This window comes from Phaseolus vulgaris, chromosome 2 (genome assembly GCF_000499845.2).
Source record: "Phaseolus vulgaris cultivar G19833 chromosome 2, P. vulgaris v2.0, whole genome shotgun sequence".
Classification (NCBI taxonomy): domain Eukaryota; kingdom Viridiplantae; phylum Streptophyta; class Magnoliopsida; order Fabales; family Fabaceae; genus Phaseolus; species Phaseolus vulgaris.
Window position 1 is genome coordinate 11,021,083 of NC_023758.2, and position 22,406 is coordinate 11,043,488.

General features: G+C 35.1%; 2 protein-coding genes across 5 annotated transcripts; both read right to left on the minus strand.

Annotated features, from left to right (window-relative positions):
* Window positions 1-1,235: 1,235 nt before the first annotated feature.
* Window positions 1,236-3,550, minus strand: LOC137810653 (xyloglucan O-acetyltransferase 1-like). The gene is made up of 2 exons (XM_068612037.1): window positions 3,103-3,550; window positions 1,236-2,505 (listed from the first exon to the last, which is right to left on the minus strand). The coding sequence occupies exons 1-2, from the start codon at window positions 3,317-3,319 to the stop codon at window positions 1,406-1,408; spliced, it is 1,317 nt and encodes a 438-aa protein (XP_068468138.1). The 5' UTR covers window positions 3,320-3,550; the 3' UTR covers window positions 1,236-1,405.
* Window positions 3,551-6,182: 2,632 nt separating this feature from the next.
* On the minus strand, window positions 6,183-22,201 carry LOC137810654 (xyloglucan O-acetyltransferase 1-like). Of its 4 annotated transcripts, none has more exons than XM_068612040.1 (3): window positions 21,988-22,201; window positions 20,261-21,348; window positions 6,183-6,640 (listed from the first exon to the last, which is right to left on the minus strand). In XM_068612040.1, the coding sequence occupies exons 1-2, from the start codon at window positions 22,148-22,150 to the stop codon at window positions 20,285-20,287; spliced, it is 1,227 nt and encodes a 408-aa protein (XP_068468141.1). In that variant the 5' UTR covers window positions 22,151-22,201; the 3' UTR covers window positions 6,183-6,640; window positions 20,261-20,284. The 4 variants fall into 4 exon arrangements, with proteins under 4 accessions (XP_068468141.1, XP_068468140.1, XP_068468142.1 ...); XM_068612039.1 differs by having other exon boundaries at window positions 6,183-6,666; XM_068612041.1 differs by lacking the exon at window positions 6,183-6,640 and adding an exon at window positions 17,691-18,192.
* Window positions 22,202-22,406: the final 205 nt, after the last annotated feature.

Here is a 22,406-nt window from a genome sequence, read left to right on the forward strand (position 1 = left end):
TTCACAATGCTGAAAAAAAAATTTTACTTAGCTTGCGGAAAATAGTCAACTATTCTGGATATGGATATCCATAATTCAAAATACAATTACGGGTAATTATATCCGTAATGCAGTGATATGGTGCAGAAAATGTTACTGACTTACGGACGCTTACATCCGTAACGATAAAAGAAGACTTCCAGATATCGGTATCCGTCACTACCTGAGCTCGAACAAAATGTGATAAAGAAGCTTAAATCGGTTTTTACCTCACAACAATGTCAAAGTGCAAACGACCCCGTCCACCACCACTATAAATCCACCTCCTACGCAACTCAAAGCACCACCAAAGAAGAAAACCAACTCAAAGCACCACCGTCACAGCTTTTCCAAAGAAACCTTCACAGCTTTTCAAACTAAAGAAGACAAGGGCATAGTTGGATTTTGAAATTTTCGTCATGTGCAGGAAGCAAATGATCGGGTGCAGGAAGTAATTGCCAAAGAAAAAATGACTAGGCCCAATGATAACTTAAAACGGACTTTTAAATTACTAATTAAAAATCAATTTAAACATAGTAACGAATTAATGTCGACTTCTGTAAAGTTACTTAAACTCAGCCCAAAATATTAATTAGTACCTATATGTAATATAAATTGGATCTTAAAAACTCTAACAAAGTCTAAGTATTTTCTTGTAACGAATAAAAATAAATTAAAGTATTGCTTTTTTTTTTTTTCCAGTTTGGATTCTTAGCTTTAGAACCTTGTAACATGTAATGATTGAGACACTAGTAATGTAGAATTTCTATGAACTTTGAGTAGGGATATTTCTTTGCTTTGGACACAGCAATTCAAATTATGTTGAGTTGATTTCAATGTGTATTATGAGGAACCTTTCAATTTAACTTTCTTCCAAGAAAATACACCTTATCTGTATGCAAATGCCAAATATTTGATATACTTTGAAGATTTATTCTCTGCTGGATCTTCAAATTTAAACGATAATGTTAAAATGCCAATAAGTGGTGAGAAGAAGAGTATTAAATTGGTTAGGTAATCAAATATTTAGATGAAAAACATGCTGTCCCAAATTCGAATGTGTATTGATACAGTTTAACCTCTTCTTGAAGTTTGACCATAATTTAAGTTAAATTCTTTAATACAATGCATGTTACTGTATAACCTGAAGTCTTGAAAACATGAGAAAGCAATATTTATTGGTAGTTACTCAAACTGATAGGGAGAGACAGAGAGGATCCATCAAATTTTCTGCATTAGAAATCAGAGTGTTAAGTTGTTTAGAATTTAAAGAAGATTGTTATATAATGTTTGTGACATTTCCCTATCCACTGTGAAAGAAAAGAATAAACAAAACCATTCCTTGCTCTTATCCAATACAATCAACCAACAAGATATGAGAAATATCTCAGTCTTCAGTCCTTGGTTGGTTTTCCCAGTTCTTCATAATCTCCAAAAGAATCTCATTCCATGTGTCTATAGGTCCAGGCAAGCACCAATGAACACAATCATTCTGCACATGCCTTGCATTCCCATTAACAAATGGAGAAGGGTTCATATAAGGACCTGGATGGCCATCTGGTCTCAGAAATGCTAATTTGGTCACATCCAATGCCTCCAACCTTAATCTTCTTCTGGCTTTTGCCTTGGCTTCTTCCACTTCTTCAATCTCAATCTTTCTCATCTCAGCATCCATTCCTTCAAGTTGCTTCTCCTCATTTCTATAGGGCTTAGTCTTTGGACAAGCACCAGCCTTGTCCCACTCTCCTTCAAAATGATGTGGTGTAAATGTTGTCAGAATCACATCAATTCCATTGCCTCTGCCTCCTCTCCTCTCAACTATGCTATTAAAGGTGGTCCTTAGGGCTTTTCTCAACACATCATAAAAACCAATCTCAGTATGATTAAGACCAGGACAGTAATGGCAACCTAAAACTGAATCTCCTTCATGGTAAATTGATGGAATCAAAAACCAATGCCCAAAGGACAGCACAATCAAGTCCATTTGGTCCATGTCCCTTGCCCACCTCTCATCCACATGATCCAAGTACAAATTGTTATTAGGGTCAGTGCTTGATTTTTCAATACCATGCACAAGAAAAGGGGACCAATACAAGGAAATGGTTGCATTGAATGAGGGAAAGTGCCAGTGGCTGAACTGGTTTTCCTTCCCTGTTTTGTTGTTGTAGACAAGTTTAGGAGTAGAAGCAGTTGCTAACATGCAAAGAAGGGACTCTAATTGGTTCCTGGCCATAGAGTCCCCCACAAAAGCTACATGCTTGTTCTTAATGAGTTGGAGAAAAATTTTAGGCTCAAACCTTGGAAGATTGCACTCAGTGGGTTTCCATCTCCACTGTAGATAACCCAAATCAGTCCTTCCATGTGTCATGCAGTTCCTTCCTTCTTTGATAGTACCACATGTTGTATCATTGTACAAAGGACCCCTGCTGTCACTCACCCATTCACCATTGAAATAGTCACATCTAGTTTCATTACTTTTCTCCTTTTCTGCAAGGAAGAACAATTAAGTCTTGTAACACATCCCAAGTTGCTAATCATATTACAATTCAAGGCACAAAAAGCATAATTTGAATTACAGTTAAGTTATATGGTGTTTTTTTCTTTTGCATGAAATCATCCATTGAGTTTTATCCCTAAAGTTTTTTAACTTCCACTTGTTATTCTTGCTTTTTCTAAATACTTAAGTCTTGTTATAGATATTGATTTCTTGGTTTCATTCTTTTCAATTTGAATTAATAAAATAGTCTATTTATTTTCCATTTTCAAAGATCAGTACAGAAAACTAAAAGAAGTACATTGATTGTTTCTATGCAAACCTATGAAAACAGAAAAACAAATTCAAAACAGGATAACAGTTTTGTGAATTAAAAGTAAAACCAGAAATTAAAAACAGAAACAAACATGTCCTGAAAAATTTGGTCCCAGTTAACAATTTTAGTTGTCACTTGCTATAGATACATATAAATAGTTAGACCAAAAGACGAAAATTTGAATAAATATTTACAAGAAGAAAAAGTGAGAACTTTACAAGTCAAGAGAAACAAAAAATGAGAACCTTATTGATTAAGAAGAGAGTGTGCATACCTGCATGAGAAGGTGGAGTAGCAGAAGTAGAAGCAGAAAGAGAAGAATGGTACGTGATGTTGTTGGTGGTGGAAAGGGGAAGATCAGGATTAAGAGATGGAGAAAAGGGTAGAGGGTAAAAGAATGAAATGGGAAGGAGGACACAAAGAGTCCATGGAAGAAGTCTCTTCATGAGGGAGAGGAATTTGTCTCTGTTGAAAAAGTCAATAGTTCCCATGTTAAAAGCCTTCCTTCTTGCTTATGATTCTCCCTTTTTTTTTGCGTTCCTTCTGGTGTTTCCAAATGAGAAGAATGAAGAAAAACACTGTATTTTTTTGTTTGTTGCATTGATCATGTGAAGTGAAAGTCAAAAGGAGGATAGAGACTGAGAGAAGCAGGTTTCTTGGGGTATTTGGTTATAAGAACACGTAGAGATATCTCTATGATTTCTCTGTCTTTCTAATGTTTTGAAATTGTAATAGAATCAGGCTTTTAGAATGGTAATGGAAATATGTGGAAAGTTTTCCACAAAATCTTTTAAAAGTAAAAATAAAACAAATTTATCAACTAGTTTATACAAGTTAATTTGTGATTTTTTTAGCTTAAACCTTTTTAAAAGTAAAATTACTCAAATAAATCCTCCCAATATTATTTATGTAATTAGATCTATTCACTATTCACAGATTTAAAATTCAGTATTCGGGAAGCTAAATACTCAATAAAGAACAATACTACAGAATCTTCCTCTCTTTTTTTTTTTTCATTTTTCAAAATAATTTGAAAAAATAGGCAGTGATTCGACTTCATGGAAATCGATTTTTGGACCAAGGTTTATTTCACATATAAACATGTATACTTTGAAAATGAAAGTGGAATGAATTTATTTGGGTATTTTTTTTAAAATGGAGTTATTTTGGAAAAAAATTGTTAATTTGTTAAAGTTTTTTTATACAATATTTTAAATTTGTTAGTTTTGTTTTAACTTAGACATTGTACTAATTGATTATTCTCTATGCTACAAAAATTGAAAGGCCGAAGCAGTGTTGTTGTAAGGGACATAAGCCTTGTTAGGTTTAACTTGTTGGATGATTGTAGAAAGATGTTGGATACTTTAGTTGTTCACCTACTTTGAAGACTTTGCACTTTAAATATTGAAAAACCAACAATGATAAACATCATTTGCGACCTCTCCAATAATTGAAAAGGTTGTTTTAAAAAGAGTATGAAAGTTTAAGATTTTTTATTAAGTTGTTTTGTGCGCAAATAATTGAATGAGTTGGGACATATTAAAGGACAGAGATTTCCTCTGTAATAGTGTAAGAAATCCTTCAATATTTAAAAACACTAAAGAACTTCCCTAAAATAAAACCAATGTCTATATTTTTCTGATCTGAACCATGGTTAACTAAAGGTCAACCTTTTTTATGATTAAAAAATAATTTACTAACGAGAAATTCTATTTCTACAATATTTTTATATTTTTTTAACAATTAAAAAAGAGAAAAAAAAAGGAGAGAGAAGTATAAATAGAATAATATAACGAAGGAGAGGTAAAAATATATATTATATAATGGAAACAAACAATAATAGTATGAATTAAATATATTCCGGATTTCAGAATACGAATTGCTAAATATATAATTTTAATATAAATATAGTATACAATCAGCTTAAATGGTGTAATTAAATTCTATATCGACAATATATTGTATTTATTAGATTCTATTAAATTAAAAACCTATTATCTAATTTCATATAAATTAATACTATTTTTTTCGGTATAAAATTATTCACCAAATATATTTAAAATAGGAAATTTCAAATTTATATTAATAATAATATTTGCATATATATATATATTACATTTACTATGTTAAATAGTTTATTTATTGACGATGTGATAATTAATACTTTAAATAAATTATTATGATTTATTTATTTAATTACATATTAAAAATTATTATTTTAATTATTTTATTCATAGTAATATATTAGCATAAAAATTAAAATCCATATTATTTTTTTACTATTATTTTTAAAAAAATTATATGATAAAATTTCAATCTAACCGTTTTTCAATTATTTCGCTTTAATTTTGCAAGTTTAATTATGGTAAGTTTAAATTAATTTTCTAAAATTAATTTAAATATATTATTTTGGCTCTCCAAACTTATTGTCATAAATATGTATTCCATATATAATGTACCAACGGAAACAAAGCGCAACCCACATTTTTTTCTTTTACTTCATTTTTAGGATGATAGAAATTTAAAATACATAAATAAATAATTTTGAATGAGTTGAAATTGAAAAACAAAAACTAACATAGGAAAGAAAAATAATGAATTGATTGAAATGGAGTGAAGAGAGTGATTGAAAATGAAAATTATTTTATTTGATACGTGAGATTTGATGTGAAGATATGTTCTTTCTTTCTGGTGTTGTCTTAAAATAAGATAACAAGGAAAGAGTGAAAAGTTCATTTGCGTATAAAAATTGTATATTAATATTAATTTAAAAAATTAAAAAATAATTTTATTTTTTAATACAATTTATTTGAAATGACAAAATAATTTATGGTACTAATAAATAAAATATATTAAATAAGGATAGAATGGAAAAAAATTTATATACACTCAAAAGGGATTATAATAAAGAATTCCTTTTTATATATATATCGGTATGGAAATCTTTTCTATCTATTATTATAAACAATCAGTCCTCAATTAAAATCACTGGTAACTACTTTCTTACCAAAGACAAAACAAAATACTCTTTCGACTCTAACTCAACGCATCATCACTGTATGGCGGAAAAATTAGTGCAATACATATATAAATTTATATATATATATATATATATATATATAAATTTCTCCATCTTTGCCTTTTCCTATCTTGGTAACTAGAGCTATCAAGATCTGACAAGTTTCAACCACAAAACAGAAAAATATTCTCACCAGTTTTTTCTTGCAAAGATAAACAATTTCTTGGCTTTAACTCTGACACATGATATTACAACTCAGTTGAGAAGATGCTCAACACTTAGTAGGACAAGAGTTACACTTCTTAAATCAGAATTTCACAGCACTCACAACGGAATTCTTTCACAACCAATGATATCATAATTCAAACACTTTCTTGATTAGATAGTGAAAATAATGCTATTGTTGTGCAACTCTTTGATAAGCCTGATCTAGCATGGGTTTCACATGCAGACACAAGTACTTGCTTTTGAGAACAGAATAGACCTTCTGAGCAATTTCTCAAATCTAACAATTTTTACAAATATTGCTACCAGATTTGACAAAAAGGGGAATCAATCTTTTGATAATGGAGAGTGGAGAGGAGGAGGAGGAGGTAGAGGTCGTTCCTATCGAGACAAGCCAAAATGTCAGGTGCATATATGAGACAATTTCTAGAGGAAATGCAGAAGCATGGAGGACAGAATTATAATACTTTTGTTGCTAGCCCAAATTCAGTCAGAGATCCTGACTGGTATTTTGATAGTGGCACTAGCAATCATGTCACTCATGACTCCAACCACCTCCAAGAATTCTCTGATCATGATGCAAGACCAATTTAGCTCTTAGCAATGGTAACACACTTCAAATCTCAGCCTTGGCTTTCACTAAGATTGAAACTAATCAGAAACCTATAAGTTTTTGGGAATTAACACAAATTTCCTATAATCAAGTTTAGAATGGGATAATCACAAATAAACTCGATATTTACACAACACTCAACTCACAACCCGTTATAATTAGAAATTATAAATAACATTTTTCTTACCAAGAATTCTCTTTCACATCATTTTCTCATTGTTGGAATTATACTATAAAGAAGCTAATATTTTGCATTTATATGAGAAGGAAGAAATTATCCTTCACACTATTCACTTCTTATTATTTAGTTATGCTATTTTCATGTATCCTTTTTCTTTTTATGGTTTTCCTATTTTCTCTCTTTACTTCATTCGTATTATTTTGTTTTATGAACAAGTTTGATAAGTGACAATGTGTAGTATTTATAATTGAGAAAATTGAACACTTTAGAACTTAATTGTTGCTTAATATTAGAAAATTATCCTAATAGGAGAATTATTCAATCCAATACTTTGAACCAGGAAACAAATGAAGAAATTTAATTCCATTTTTTGTGTAAATTTCATATGAATGTGAAGCATTAGAAAAAAAGAAAGGAAAGACTTATAGATTGGATCATAAGAAGAAGTAAAGAAGGGAAATTTAAAGGAAACATTTCGCTCAAGCTAGAAGATTCAGCTCAGGCGAAAATTTTCCAGATTAAGTTAATGATGCAGTACTAAACTCACTCAGGCTAGAATGGCTCGCCCAAGCTAAAATAGTACTGATATATCTTGCCTAAGCTAGATTGGCTCGCTTGAGTTGGATTTCATTAAATCAATTTTGGAACAGAGTTAAAACATAAGAAGTTGGACAAAATTAGGGGGATTACGAAGGTTACTGGGAAAAAACAAGAAAACTTTGTTCTTACGAGAAGAATTTGCCCTTCTTATGCAATTCAAATAAGGAATGAAGATTGGAGAAGCTATCATGAATGAATAATTGCTTTCAAATTGGGATTGAATGTAATCTACTCTGATCAAATGTATTCTTGGTGATATATATATATATATATATATATATATATATATATAATTCTCTTTTGTACTTGTTCTTGATATTTTCGTTTCATGCTTATTGTTGGATGATTTGTTAGATATCTTAGGAATCAGTGTTTGAAAAATTATCTTATGAATTTCATCTTTGAGGAATGAAGGTGAATGACATCAAATTACAACATCAAGAATAAGTAGTTTTGCCAAGTGAATAGTAATATCTTTTAAAAATTCTTCCACTTGTGCCTTGGAACCTCTAGATTTAGTCTATACAGATGTGTGGGATTCAGAACCAAGAAATTCCTCCTCTGGTTTTAGATACTATGTCATTTACTTGATGATTTTAGTAGACATACTTCGATTTATCCTCTGAAACAGAAATTTGAAACTCTACTAGTTTTCATTCAATTGAAAAGTATGGCTGAAAATCCATTTAATAAAATTGTCAAAACTGTTTAGGAAGTTTTATATTTTATCCTTATTATATTTTTATTTTGTATCACAGCTGTATCTTACTATTAATATTGCTTCGTCAAGGTGTGTCCTCCCGGATCAAATATCAACCTATGAGAATCTTGAAACAAAGCAAAGGAGTTAGAGTGAGTATTTGGAGAACAATTAATTGTGTGAAGTTGCCATCTTTGTTTTTCTCTTGTTTTGGTCAACTTCTCACAATGCTTCCCTTTTGATGGTTGTAGGTGCCCTCTAATCCTCTTATGTTTTCTAAAATTTCCAAAAGTAGTTACTTTTTCCTTAGGCATAATCCCTTTAGGAAATGGTGACAACTTTAAAAAGGCAAGAGGACTATGTTCACATACAACTTCAAATGGAGAGATATGAGTAATCTTGTGGACTACTCCATTGTATGCATGCATAAAAGGAAAAGGATTCTTATCCCAAGAATTGTGGGTGTCCCTCATGATTTCGTGAAGCATAGAAGGGAGAGCTATGTTTTCAAATTTTGGAGCTCTATCCCTTATTTTTGAAAATAAATCATGGAGGCTTGTCACTTTTCTTAAGAAGAGTTTATCCACTTCCATGAAGACTGAATCACAACCTTTTGTTGTCCTAGGGAGTTTTAATATGAAATTTATATCTTCCCAAGGATCATTTGCAAAAGGTGAAGGAGTATAAAGTTCATGAGACATTGCCTTGGGTGTAGTTTGAAAACAAGAATTGTACCTAAGGTAATGTCTTTGAACTTCTTTTCTCATGGGGGACAAAAGTTTTCCTTTTAAAAGCTCTAGAGTTTTATCAACTCTAATTTGTCCCATGAGTTCTCCTTCATGAAGACTCTTTCTCTTATGTGTAAGGATAGTCTCATTGTGACAACCATTGTTTATAAGGATTTGTACACTTTGCAATGGTTCTCTCAATAAGACATGACAAGTTTCTTTAGGCCCTACTTCACATAAAAATTTGTTTTTGTAGATGCTTATAAAAAACTTGACATTCACTTGGTGATATCCTAGCACATATGAGAAATAATCTATTTCATTTTTATCTATGCAAGCTTCTTTTAAAGACTCTTCTTTTTCACTTAGGCTTGCAAGTGTTCCTTTACAAAAGGTAAGGCTTTGAGGTTGTTCAACAAGACACATATTTTCAAAGGTATTTTTAAATCTTTGGTCTTGTTGAATGACCTTGTGGGAAGGAACACTCTTCTCCCACGCCTTTTGTTCTTCAAGGGTCTTCTCATGCTTTTCTTTTTCTTCTTTTTCTTTAGCTTCCCTTTCGACTTCCCCTCTCTTCTTTTGTATTTTTCTTTCCTTTCTTTCTTTATGGGAAGCAAACAATTTTTCTACCCTCATTTCCCAATCTAGGCAAGCTTCTATATTTTCTTTTCCATGGAAATGGGGTTGGTCTACCCTAACCTCTCTTGGGTTTTCTTGTTCTTTTCTATCTCCTCTATGTCTTCTAGGGGGTGCTTGATAATAATCATTTACTCTAATGCTTCCCTCCCCAAAAGAATCATGATCTTTAGAGATATATGCATGAGAAGGTAATTTTTTTAGAATGTGAGACTTCTCATCCTTTGCTTTAGTCAAAACATTAAGTTTAGTCTCACTCTCCAATTGTCTATATGCAATTGATTGCACAGTTTGTGAAACTTCTTTCAAAAGAGTTTTTAAAGATTTTAATTCACTTCCAATAGACTTTGTAGAATGAGAAGAAGACATGGCTAAAGCTTTGTGTATATAGGTGTTTTACTTTAAGAAAGTTTAGGAAAGTTAAAGAAGGTAGTTTTCCAGGTAAGGGAGGTGAGTCACAAAGGACTACTTAAATACCAAGCCTTTTCCTTGCCAAAAATTATCCTCCAATATCTTCACACAAGACTTTCTCTTAGTGAAACACTTAGAACACAAATAAGTTGAGAAATAAATGCAAGAAAACAATGTAAGCTATCTATTCAACAAAACTAGTCGGTTTAACACAAATTTAAACAAAACTAACCATGCAAAGCGTAGCTATGAAAGCAAGAAAAACAATTACAAACAAGTAACAATTACTAATCAAGAATTGCTATACTATTCGGCCCTAGGTGAGGCTTCTTGGACATTTTGAGCCCTTGAAGACACACTCACCGTCTAAAACGTAATTAACAAGGTAATTAACAATAAGCCAAGTTGCAAAGGAAATAAGAGAACTCCCTTTGTTGATCCTCTTTTGGTTAGTGCACTTCCTTGTTGTCTTTGCTTGTTGATCTTCCAAGTGTTTGTAGTGTTTATTTCAAGAATGCTTGTTTTCGGCTTTGGCCTTGTCTTCTCATTAGAATAATGGCCTTTAATCCTCCAATTTCCAGCACCTAGCAAAGGGCTAAACCGTAACCAAATCAAGTTCCCATTCACATAAGCACCAAAGAAGAATTAAATTCCAGCACCCAAATTTAGAGGTCAAAGAACAAAAGCAAGAAACAAATTTAATTGAATAAAAACAGTACCACCAAAAGGATTTAGATTATGACAACTAGAAAGAGATTCAAGAAATTAAAGCAAACAAATAAAGGTACTCAATTAAAGGTTGGCACACAAAAGAATTCCTAAAGAAAAACACTAGATTAGATGACCAAATAAAAAAACAGCACCACTGGAAAATGTTGTGGGCCAGAAAACGTGTTTGTTCCCCGATTTATGCTGAGCTGTATATTTAAAATTTGACTCTGAAATTTGATATGCAAGAGATTCAGGATCTTATCTAAAATCTGGCTTTGGAATCACTCAAAACGCATGCACCATTTTTTTTAATAAATTTTGCAATTTTGGTGTTCGGTTAGGCCAGCTAGAGCGCTTTAGATTTGCACTCTGATTTTAAAAGATTTATCATTTTTTTTCTGTTGCTTCTTTTGACCTAATTCTTTTTTTGTCCTTTCTATAACACTTTAAACTTGCATTTTCCAGAGAATCAAAATTTTCCTATGAGTGGAAATATTTTTCTGGGTTAAAACAGCCAAAACAGAGAAGGTGAAAACAGGGGAATCTGAAAACTGGAAACAAAAACAGCAAGATACCAAAGTTTAGACACAATGGAAATTTGTGAAATAGAATTGTGTAGGATCTAAACACAATATGAACTTAAACTAAAAATTAAAAAGGCACCAAAGGAGCAAAGAACAGCAGATTCAAGCAAATAAAGAGACCCAAAATCAAGAAACAATTAAGCCAAATAAAAGGACTACTATGAATTATTGACAATATGGATGAACATGACTTGACAAAACATGTATAGATTCAGAAAATGAAAGACTCAAAGCATAATATGAACCAAATAAGGAAAGCAATAAAGACTCAAAAGCCTAAAAGAAAAATAGCAACACAAAGGTGTATGGAATCCTATCACAAATTGCACAAGAACTTGTTCAAGATCAATTGAACAAGAGTGCTTCGGTTGGATCTTCCACAAAGCACACCAAGAACAAATTAAAATATAAAAAACAGCAAGACAAGTAAGGAAAGTAAATGACAATATCAAATAAAGAAGAACTAAAATTGAAAAGACAAGGAGCTACTCATCTTGAAGAACCAAAGCTCTGATACCAAATGATGGCATTTTCATGAAGTTCTTCTTGAATCAATGTAGAGTAATGGGGCGGAAGCAATGAATGAAGGTGAGCAAGATCCTCCTAAGAGTGGTGTTGATCTTGAAGGTGCATGATAGGTATGGTTATAGGGAGGTTCGGCCAGCCCAAGGAGATGTGAAGGAAGTGAAGTTTAGAGCCTAGAATTCTAGGAGAAGCAAAGCTTGGCACAAAATGGCAGCATAACTTTACTCACAATAAACTTGAAAATACAAGGTGTAGGCTCCTCCTTTTATAGGCTAAGGAGGACCATAATGCAACCCTAATGCTAGCCAAATGAAATGTAAATGTGAAGCACATGGGTGCACATGGCACATGGGTGCACAAATGAGCACATGGGGAGGGGTGTGTCTAGTTTTTATGCTCACCCCCCTCCATGGTCTTTCTAGAATGTTCACACAAATATGCTTTCTACACTACTCTAATTACTAAGCACCCCTAATGGGCCTTTATGTAACAATTACAAAGGTCTTCTCTTCCCAAAACCGTAGCTTTGACCCATGTGTATGTGAAGCTAGACGGTCTAGAAGGAATCCTCATCATGGCCTAGACGCTCCTTATGTAGCCGCTCCTCATCATGGCCTAGACGCTCCTTTTTGAGTCTAGACGCTCCTCATCATAGGCTAGACCGTCTAGTCTTGGAGGCTTGGCTTTCATCGTGTGGGGAGCTTGGGCCCTCCTCCATCAGATTATGTATTTAGAAACAATCCCACAATCATAGGGATTTGTTTCTCTAGAATTAGTTGTCCATATTTCCTAAAATAACTAGCAAACTCATGTATATATAGGTCTAATGACCTCATAATTTAAATAGAAGAAAATATTATTCCTTCTAAACTTGAGATGGTATCAGAGCTCCTGATCTTTAGGAGTCTCTGACCGTGCCTGAAAACCCTAAGTTGCAGCCATCATTGCTGCACAACATTGAGCCTTGCTGCAGCCTTCATTGCTGCACAACCTTGGCCTAATCGCAGCCTTCATTGCTGTGTAGCCTTCACCGCGGCTACTGTTCACCGCAGTTATTGTTCACCACGCCATTGTTCATCACGGTTACTGTTCACCGCCGCTACTGTTCATCACTGTGATGGCTGAGATCACTGAGATCGTGAATCCTATTGGGGACAGATCCCAAACTGCTGGAGAATTGCAGAATGTTCATTCTGCTTATAGATTAAATGAAAAAAATTATCTCAAATGGTCTCAACTCATTAGAACCATCTTGAAAGGAAAAGGAAAGGTCAGTCACCTGACTGATATTGCCCCTGATGAACAGGATGCCAAGTTCAAATCATGGGATGAAGAAGACTCCATGATCATGGCATGGCTGTGGAATTCAATGGTCCCAGAAATCAGTGATACCTGCATGTTCCTTAAATCAGCAAAGGAAATTTGGGAGGCAGTAGAACAAACCTATTCTAAGGCCAAGGATGCTGCTCAAATATATGATGTAAAAGTGAAAACTGTGGCTGCCAAGCAGGGAAACAAATCTGTTACAGAATATGCCAATCAACTCAAGTCCCTATGGATGGAATTGGATCACTATCGAGTTATAAAAGCAAAATGTTCAGAAGACTCAGCAATCCTTAAGGAGTATATTGAACAAGATAGAGTCTATGATTTCTTGGTAGGCCTGAATCCTGAATATGATCAGGTTCGAATCCAAATCTTGGGAAAAGAGAAAGTCCCAGGGCTTAATGAAGTGGTAGCCATTATTCAAAGTGAAGAAAGCAGGAGAGGACTGATGTTGGAGACCCCAACTACTGAAAGCTCAGCAATGAAAGCTGAAGGAGGAACAGCCATGATAACTAACCAGAAGAAAAGCGGGTTTTCCAATATAGAGAAAAAGGAGGAAGTCTGGTGTACCTACTGCAACAAGCCGCGCCACACAAGGGAAAAGTGCTGGAAATTACATGGAGAACCCCCAAGCAGAGAATGGGGCAAAAAAGGAGGCCCTCCAAAAAGGGAAGGACAAAGACAAGCACACATCCTTAATGGACAAGGAGAAGAATCTGTCCAGCTGAATCATGAAGAGATAGAAAGGGTAAGGTCCTTCCTTAGTAAATTGGAGAAGCCCTCAGGTATGTGCTCCTTAACATATTCTGGTAAGTTTCCATTTTCTTTTGGACTTACTGCTTCAGATACACCCTTTACCCATTTCTGGATACTAGATTCAGGTGCTACTGACCATATGACCCCTCTACCTAAATACTTCTCCACATATATCCCATGTCCTAGCAATAAGAAAATTTCCACAGTAGATGGAACATGTATAACTGCTGCAGGTCAAGGAGAAGTCCAAATAAGCCCATCTATAACATTAAAACATGTCCTTGATGTCCCTAAATTGTCCACCAATCTGATTTCTGTACAGAAACTCACAAAAGATCTCTCTTGTAACGTTGTTTTTCATAACAACTATTGTGTATTTCAGGACAAGAACTCAGGGAGGACGATTGGACATGCTAGAGAATGGAATGGCCTATACTACATGGAGGATCCTAATCTTGGTATCAATAGTCACTCTCTCATATCTGAATCCACCATGACCAATAAAGAGAAAGCTCAACTATATCATTGTCGGCTAGGACACCCTTCATTTCAAGTTGTAAAAGTACTCTTCCCTTCCTTGTTTCAGAATTTAAATGTGGAGAGTCTCCATTGTGAGGTGTGTGAGCTTGCGAAACATAAGCGTGTACCTTTTCCCATTAGTAATAAAATGAGTCATTTCCCTTTTTTCCTTATCCATACTGATGTCTGGGGTCCTGCTAATATTCCTAATATCTCAAGTGCTAAGTGGTTTTTAACCTTCATAGATGATTGTACACGGGTGACTTGGGTTTTCCTATTGAAACATAAATCTGAGGTTAGCTCCATTTTTGTTCAGTTTGTGTCTATGATTAAAAATCAATTTGGAGTTAATATCAAGAGAATTAGGTCTGATAATGCCAAGGACTACTTTAACCTAGTGCTAAACTCTTTTTGCCAAAAGGAAGGGATAATTCATGAGTCTTCATGTGTTAACACACCCCAACAGAATGGGACTGCAGAAAGAAAAAATGGGCACTTATTAGACCAAACTAGAGCTCTACTTTTTCAAAATCATGTCCCTAAGAAATTTTGGGGGGAAGCCCTTCTTATTGCCACCTACCTAATCAATAGGTTACCCTCTAAAATCTTAGCATCAAAAAGCCCCATGGAAGTCCTATCCTCCTTCTACCCACACCTAAACCCTACAAATAAACTCCAACCTAGAATATTTGGGTGTGTATCCTTTGTGCATGTTCATAGTAATGAAAGGGGAAAGTTGGACCCTAGGGCTGTCAAATGTGTATTTTTAGGGTACTCAACCACACAAAAAGGATACAAGTGTTTTCACCCCCGTCAAAGAGATTCTTTGTGTCAAGGGATGTCACATTCAACGAACAAGAGAGCTACTTCCAGTCTCATCTTCAGGGGGAGAATGTAAGAGAGGAAGATGAGCCTCTCATGCTTCCAAATATGGCATTTGGACCTGAAATTGGGACAAATAGCATTGCTGTCCCTGAAACTAAGACAAGAACAAAACAAGCACCTGAACCAGCAGCAAGACCTGAATCAGCTCCTGAACAAGCACCTGAATCAGCAGTTGAATCTGCACCTAATGGTGGTGGGAAATTCGGAAAAAATCTGGTATATTCAAGAAGAGGAAAGGTCGTTCCAGAATCTATCCATGTCCAAGAATCCAACCTACCATCTTTACATGAGGTAACAGTTTCTAATCCTAGAAATTCCAATAATTCTAATGAGTTTATTTTGGAAAATTCAGAAGCACAGGAGGATCAAAACCTGGATCTTCCTATTGCCCTTAGAAAGGGAACCAGAACCTGCACCCAACAGCCACTTTACCGTCTATCAAATTTCCTATCCTTTGAAAAATTCTCTCCTACCCATAAAACCTTTCTCACAAACTTAAACTCTACACCCACACCTTCCTCTGTATCTGAAGCATTATCTGACAGGAAATGGAAACAAGCCATGGATGTGGAAATGGAGGCACTAAACAAGAACAGGACCTGGGAGCTTGTCACCTTACCAACTGGAAAAAAACCAGTAGGGTGTAAGTGGGTATACGCTGTAAAGTATCGGGCTGATGGGACTATTGAGCGTTACAAGGCAAGGTTAGTAGCCAAAGGATTCACTCAAACCTATGGAGTGGATTACTTGGAGACATTTGCTCCGGTTGCTAAGATGAACACGGTCAGAGTAATATTGTCATTAGCAGCAAATCATGATTGGGATATGCAGCAGTTCGATGTGAAGAATGCATTCCTACATGGAGACCTTGAAGAAGAAATATACATGGAGTTGCCCCCTGGCTATGATGGACAGGTTGCTGCTGGAACCGTTTGTAAGCTAAAAAAGGCTCTATATGGGCTGAAACAATCCCCAAGAGCATGGTTTGGAAGATTCACCAAAGTTTTGACAAGTTTGGGCTACAAACAGAGCCAAGGAGATCACACTTTATTTATCAAACATTCAGTTTCAGGAGGAGTAACAATATTATTGGTGTATGTAGATGATATTATAATAACTGGAGATGACAAAGAGGAGCAGCAAACGTTAAGTCAATGTCTTGCCACGGAATTTGAAATTAAGACATTAGGGAGACTTAAATATTTTTTGGGAATTGAAGTGGTCCATTCCAAGAAAGGAATCTTCATATCTCAACAAAAATATATTACTGACTTGCTTAGAGAAACAGGAAAGACAACCTGCAAACCAACAAGTACTCCAGTTGATCCAAATATAAAGTTGGGAAGTGCGGAGGAGGATAATGCCGTGGACAAGGAAATGTACCAAAGACTCGTGGGCAGGCTTATTTACTTATCTCACACTAGGCCAAACATTGCTTTTGCTGTGAGTCTAGTCAGCCAATTTATGCACCAACCAAAGGAGGCACATTTGCAAGCTGCCCTTAGAATTGTGCAGTATTTAAAAGGGACTCTAGGAAGAGGGATTTTGTTCAAACGAAACAAAAGTGTTCGTCTTGAAGCATACACGGATGCAGATTATGCAGAGTCAGTTGTGGATAGGAGATCAACTACTGGATACTGCACCTTCCTTGGTGGAAATCTAGTGACTTGGAAGAGTAAAAAACAAAGTGTAGTAGTTAGATCAAGTGCTGAAGCAGAATTTCGAGCAATGGCACAAGGAATATGTGAACTTCTATGGCTGAAGATTATATTGGAAGACTTGAAGATAAGGTGGGATGAACCTATGAGGTTATATTGTGACAATAAATCTGCAATTAGCATAGCCCACAACCCAGTACAGCATGATAGAACTAAACATATCGAGGTGGACAGACATTTTATCAAGGAAAAGTTAGACAGTGGCTTGATTTGCACCCCATATGTGTCCACTCAGAGTCAACTTGCAGACATACTAACCAAAGGACTGAACTGCAGTAACTTTGAAAGAATTATATCCAAGCTGGGAATGGAGAACATCTATTCACCAGCTTGAGGGGGAGTGTCAAAACTGTTTAGGAAGTTTTATATTTTATCCTTATTATATTTTTATTTTGTATCACAGCTGTATCTTACTATTAATATTAGGATTATGTATTTAGAAACAATCCCACAATCATAGGGATTTGTTTCTCTAGAATTAGTTGTCCATATTTCCTAAAATAACTAGCAAACTCATGTATATATAGGTCTAATGACCTCATAATTTAAATAGAAGAAAATATTATTCCTTCTAAACTTGAGAAAAATGATCAAAATTCTACAATGTGAAGGTGGAGGAGAATACAAATATTTTCAAAATTTAGCAAAAGATTCAGGAAATGTCTTGTCCATTCACATCTGCACAAAATATAAGGACTGGGAGAAAACACAAATACAAAGTGGAATTGGGATTAACAATGCTAGCACAAGCTAAAAAGCCATTACATTATTGGTCGGAGACATTTACAACTGCTGTTTCTAGATAAATAGACTACTTACTTCAGTAGTTGAAAACCAAACCTATTGTAATTTATTTTTTCATAAGGAGCCAGAGTATAATTTATAAGGCCTTTTGGGTGTGCATGTTATCCTCTTGTCTTAAGTATTACAACTAACATAAGTTCCAATATCACTCTGCCAAATGTGTGTTTCTTGCTTAGAGCAGTCATCACAAGGGCTATGAATGCATGAACTCAAGTGGAAGGATTATCATATCGCGAAATGTTGTGTTCAATGAAACTGATTTTCCATTCCATGATGGTTTCTGAACACTAAGAAAGTTGTTGAAGTAGTAAGAGAGCCTGCTGACTTCTCTTATCCTTTTGTCTCTAAATGATCCAACAGTTCTCAAAATGCGAAAGTTCCTCAAATTGATGCAGCGACAGGTAACTCCTCCGGATAGCAGTCCTAAACACAGTAAATTTTTCTCCAGTTGACACCTCAGTGCGTGATCAATTGACAGATTTAGAACAAGTATCACTCAAGAGAGACAGTCAATGCAGAATCAAACTACTGATCATACTGACGCAGAAGCTGATACAGAACCAACACATCCAATAAATACTCATAGAATGTATACTAGAAGCAAAGATGAAATCTTCAAGCCAAAACAGAGGGAGCAGTCGAGAAGGAGATCAATGACGAAGAGCCTAAGCTAGCAGCTGAAGCAATGCGGAAACCAGAATGAAAACAAGCTATGGAAATTAATTCAAGGCTCTACACTCAAATAACACATGGACACTAGTTCCATATGAAGGAAAGAAAAACATCATAGATTCTAAATGGGTGTTCAAAACTAAGTTCAAGGCAGATGGAACAATAGAAAGTAGGAAGGCTAGACTGGTTGCAAGGGGATTTCAAAAAGCAGCAGGATTGGACTACGAAGAAACTTTTAGCCCAGTAGTGAAGGCAAGGACAGTGAGGATCACACTATCAATGACCGTATACTTCAACTGGGAGGTTAGACAAATGGATATAAATAATGCTTTCTTAAATGTTTATCTCAAAGAAACTGCGTTCATTTACCAACCAGAAGGTTTCATTTATCCTAGTCAACAACCCCACTTTTTGCAAATTAACAAAGGCGTTGAAGCAGGCTCGAAGGGCATGATTTGAAAGACTCAAGAATGCGCTGTTAACTTGGAGATTTCAGAACACTGGAAGTGATTCCTCTCTTTTCTGTCTTAGGGAGAAGCATCATGTCACCTTCATTCTTATCTATGTTGATGATGTACTAGTAACAGGCAGCAATTGTGAATTTCCAAACAAGTTCATCAAACAGCTGAACGTGCCTTTTTCCCTAAAAGATCTTGAAGCCTACATCATTTTCTCGGTATGAAAGTGGAATGTATTCAAGGCAGAGCAAGTACATATCAGATTTAGTGAGAAAGTTTAATATGGAAAATGCCTCTGTATGCCCAACACCTATGGTAACAGGAAAACAAGTCACAGCTGAAGGAGAACCCTTGAAAAATCCATCCTTCTTCCGGCAAGAAGTTGGAGGACTACAATACATAGTAAACACCGGACCTGACATTGCCTACTATGTGACCAAAATTGTGTCAATATATGGGCTTTCCTACCGTTCACGATTGGCAAGGAATAAAAAGGATTCTAAGGTACTTGCAAGGAACTAAAAATTATTGTGTCTACACATTAAACCTTTTTCAGACCTTAATTTAAATGGTTTTTCTTATGTTGATTATGGTAGATCAGTAGCAGCAAATTGTATCTTCCTTGGAGAAACTGTCATTTCACAGTCCTCCAGGAAGCAAAGGATGGTGTCTCGATCAAGTAGAGTCTGAATATAGGGATCTGGCTGATTTAGCTGCTGATGTTGCTTGGACAATGTCTATTTTAATGGAATTAGGCTATCTTTTCCGAAGGTTTCTATTCTTTGGTGTGAAAACTGGTGCACAGGCTTTAGTTTCAAATCCAGTTATACATGCTAGATCGCACATTGAGTTAGATGTTCATTATATCAAAGATCAAGTTTTACAAATCAAGTTATTGTTGCCTATGTTCCCTCGGTGACCAGATTGCAGATTACCTAACTAAGCCCCCGACTCAATCTCGGTTCAGTCATTTTCGAAGCAAACGTGGGGTGGTCGATGCACCCTCACGTTTGAGTGTGGAGTTAAGGAATGACAATATCAAATAAAGTTATGCCATTGGCACCTGCAAATATGCAACCTGGTGATTTGACTCTTAAATGCATTTTACTTCTTTTCCTTTTTATAATATGTAACCCCTGATTTTTTAGCAACAGTATAGTGGTCTTATCAATTCCTTTTTATTGTGAAAGGTAATGTATGACAGATATTTTATTGTTACTTTTCACACAACTACAAATTAAAATGCTGTGATTTGATATACAATTTTAAAATTGTTCCATTTCAATATAAAATTGTTTCTTTTTCCGTTCTCAATATATCATCATTTCTATCTATACAGACAAAAATTTCTTAATCTCTACCTTTTTATATCTTTCACTCCTTCGCTACTCTGCCATGGTTTTCATCATCTGCACTAAAACCTCACTCCATGTGTCCACAGGCCCTGGCAAACACCAATGTACACAATCATTCTGCACAACCTTTGGAACCCCATTAGCAAATGGGAAAGGATTCATATAGGCACCAGGGTGGCCATCTGGTCTCAACAATGCTAATTTGGTTACATCAAGTACCTCCAACATAAACCCTCTTGATTGTTTGCCTCTTGCCTTAGCGTTTTCCACTTCTTCCATCTCAATCCTTCTTATCTGAGCATCCTCCCCTTCAAGTTGCCTCTCTCCAATTCCATAAGGCTTGGTCTTTGAACAAGTACCTCCCTTATCCCAAGAACCTTCAAAATGAGAAGGTGAATATGTTCTTACAATCACATGGACACCATTTCCCTTACCGACCTTCCTTTCAATTATGCTATTAAGAGCAGTCCTCAAAGCCCTTCTTATTGGATTATCAAAACCAATCTCAACGGTGCAATTAGAAACAGGATGGCTCATGCACCCTAAAACTTTACCACCCTCGTAGAAAACCGAAGGAACCAAAAACCAATGCCCAAAGGACAACACAATCATGTCCATTTGATCCATATCCCTTGCCCACCTCATATTAACACGATCCAAATGCACAGTGTTATAAGGTGGTCCCCGGGTTTTTCTTTGAACACCTTCTACAAGAAATGGGGACCAATAGTAGGACAGGATTGCGTTGTGAGAACGAAATAGCCACCAACGAGAACCTTGGTGGCGAACACGTTTTGGTTTTGAAACAGTAGATAACATGCAAAGAAGGGACTCTAGGTGGTTCCTGGACACAGAATCCCCAACAAAAGCCACATGCTTGTTGCTTATGAGTTGGAGAAAAGTGTTAGGATCAAACCTCGGAAGATGGCACTCACTTGGCTTCCATCTCCAGTAAAGGAACCCCGTATCAGGCCTTCCATTGGATACACAGTTCTGGTTTTTATAAATTTTAGCACAGGTGCTACTATTATACAAAGGGCCTCTTTTGGTAGGAACCCATTTGCCATCGGAGTAATCACATAGCTTCTCATATACTGCCAATAGAAAAATAAAATGTAACTACTTAAATTGTGTAAGCAGAAGACGATTTGGGGCAAAATTCACAAGCAAGCAAGTATATAAATAATATAAAATATTTAACATACTTTCATTTTCTGTAATGTGTCACAATGTCACTTTTTACCTCCTTTTCTGTTCCACCTTTCTCTCTTTTTTACTACACTAGGCTTGAGCACGCCTTGTGTCTCAAGTCATTGTTCTTACAATGAAGTTTGCTTATAAAAGCCTTTATCATTTCACTTTCTAGCTCTTCTCTCTGCCTATTCCTCTCTTCTTTTCACCACAATTCTCCACAACCTCTATCACTACTTACATATCATCATAAATCATAAAAGTTAAGCTGAAATTGTAATTTTATCACAATCTTTGATATAAATCACTGCAAATACAACTGATGCAACCGTACAGTCTTCAGTTTTTGACAAAACAAGAAATTATAGATAAATATAACCGATGTGACTGTAATTACAGTTGTCTTATGATTGCAGAAACCTCAGAAACTTGATGCTAACTTAAATCAAAACTACTAATTAAATGTTTTATTAAAATGATAAAACAGTATATAGTTTTAACGAGGCAAAATTATGCAGCAATGAATATATACAGATATATACCTGGAGGTGTAGAAGCAGAGAGAGAAGAGTGATTGGTGGTGGAAACGAATTCCGGAAGGTGAGAGGGTTGAGAAGAAGTGAAAGTGAGAGAGTAGAAGTAAACACAAAAGCAAAGCAACGCAATGAGTGGTAAAGCATAGGAAACAGAAAGAAGAAGCTTCATTGCTAAATCTATTCTTTCACACTTTTGTCTTCACGTAAAACACGTCCTAGGATTTGGCTTTTAACACAACTTTCTAGGATTTTACTCTAGTCCATGTCGATTCCTCTTCCCATTTGGTCCACTACAGCCTGTAGTCTACAGGTTATATTGCTAAAATATTTAAATAGATATTTAAAAAAATATTTTTAATTCTTTTATAGATTTAATAAAATATAATAATGAAAAACTAAAATACTATCAGTAAGAATTAAAATTT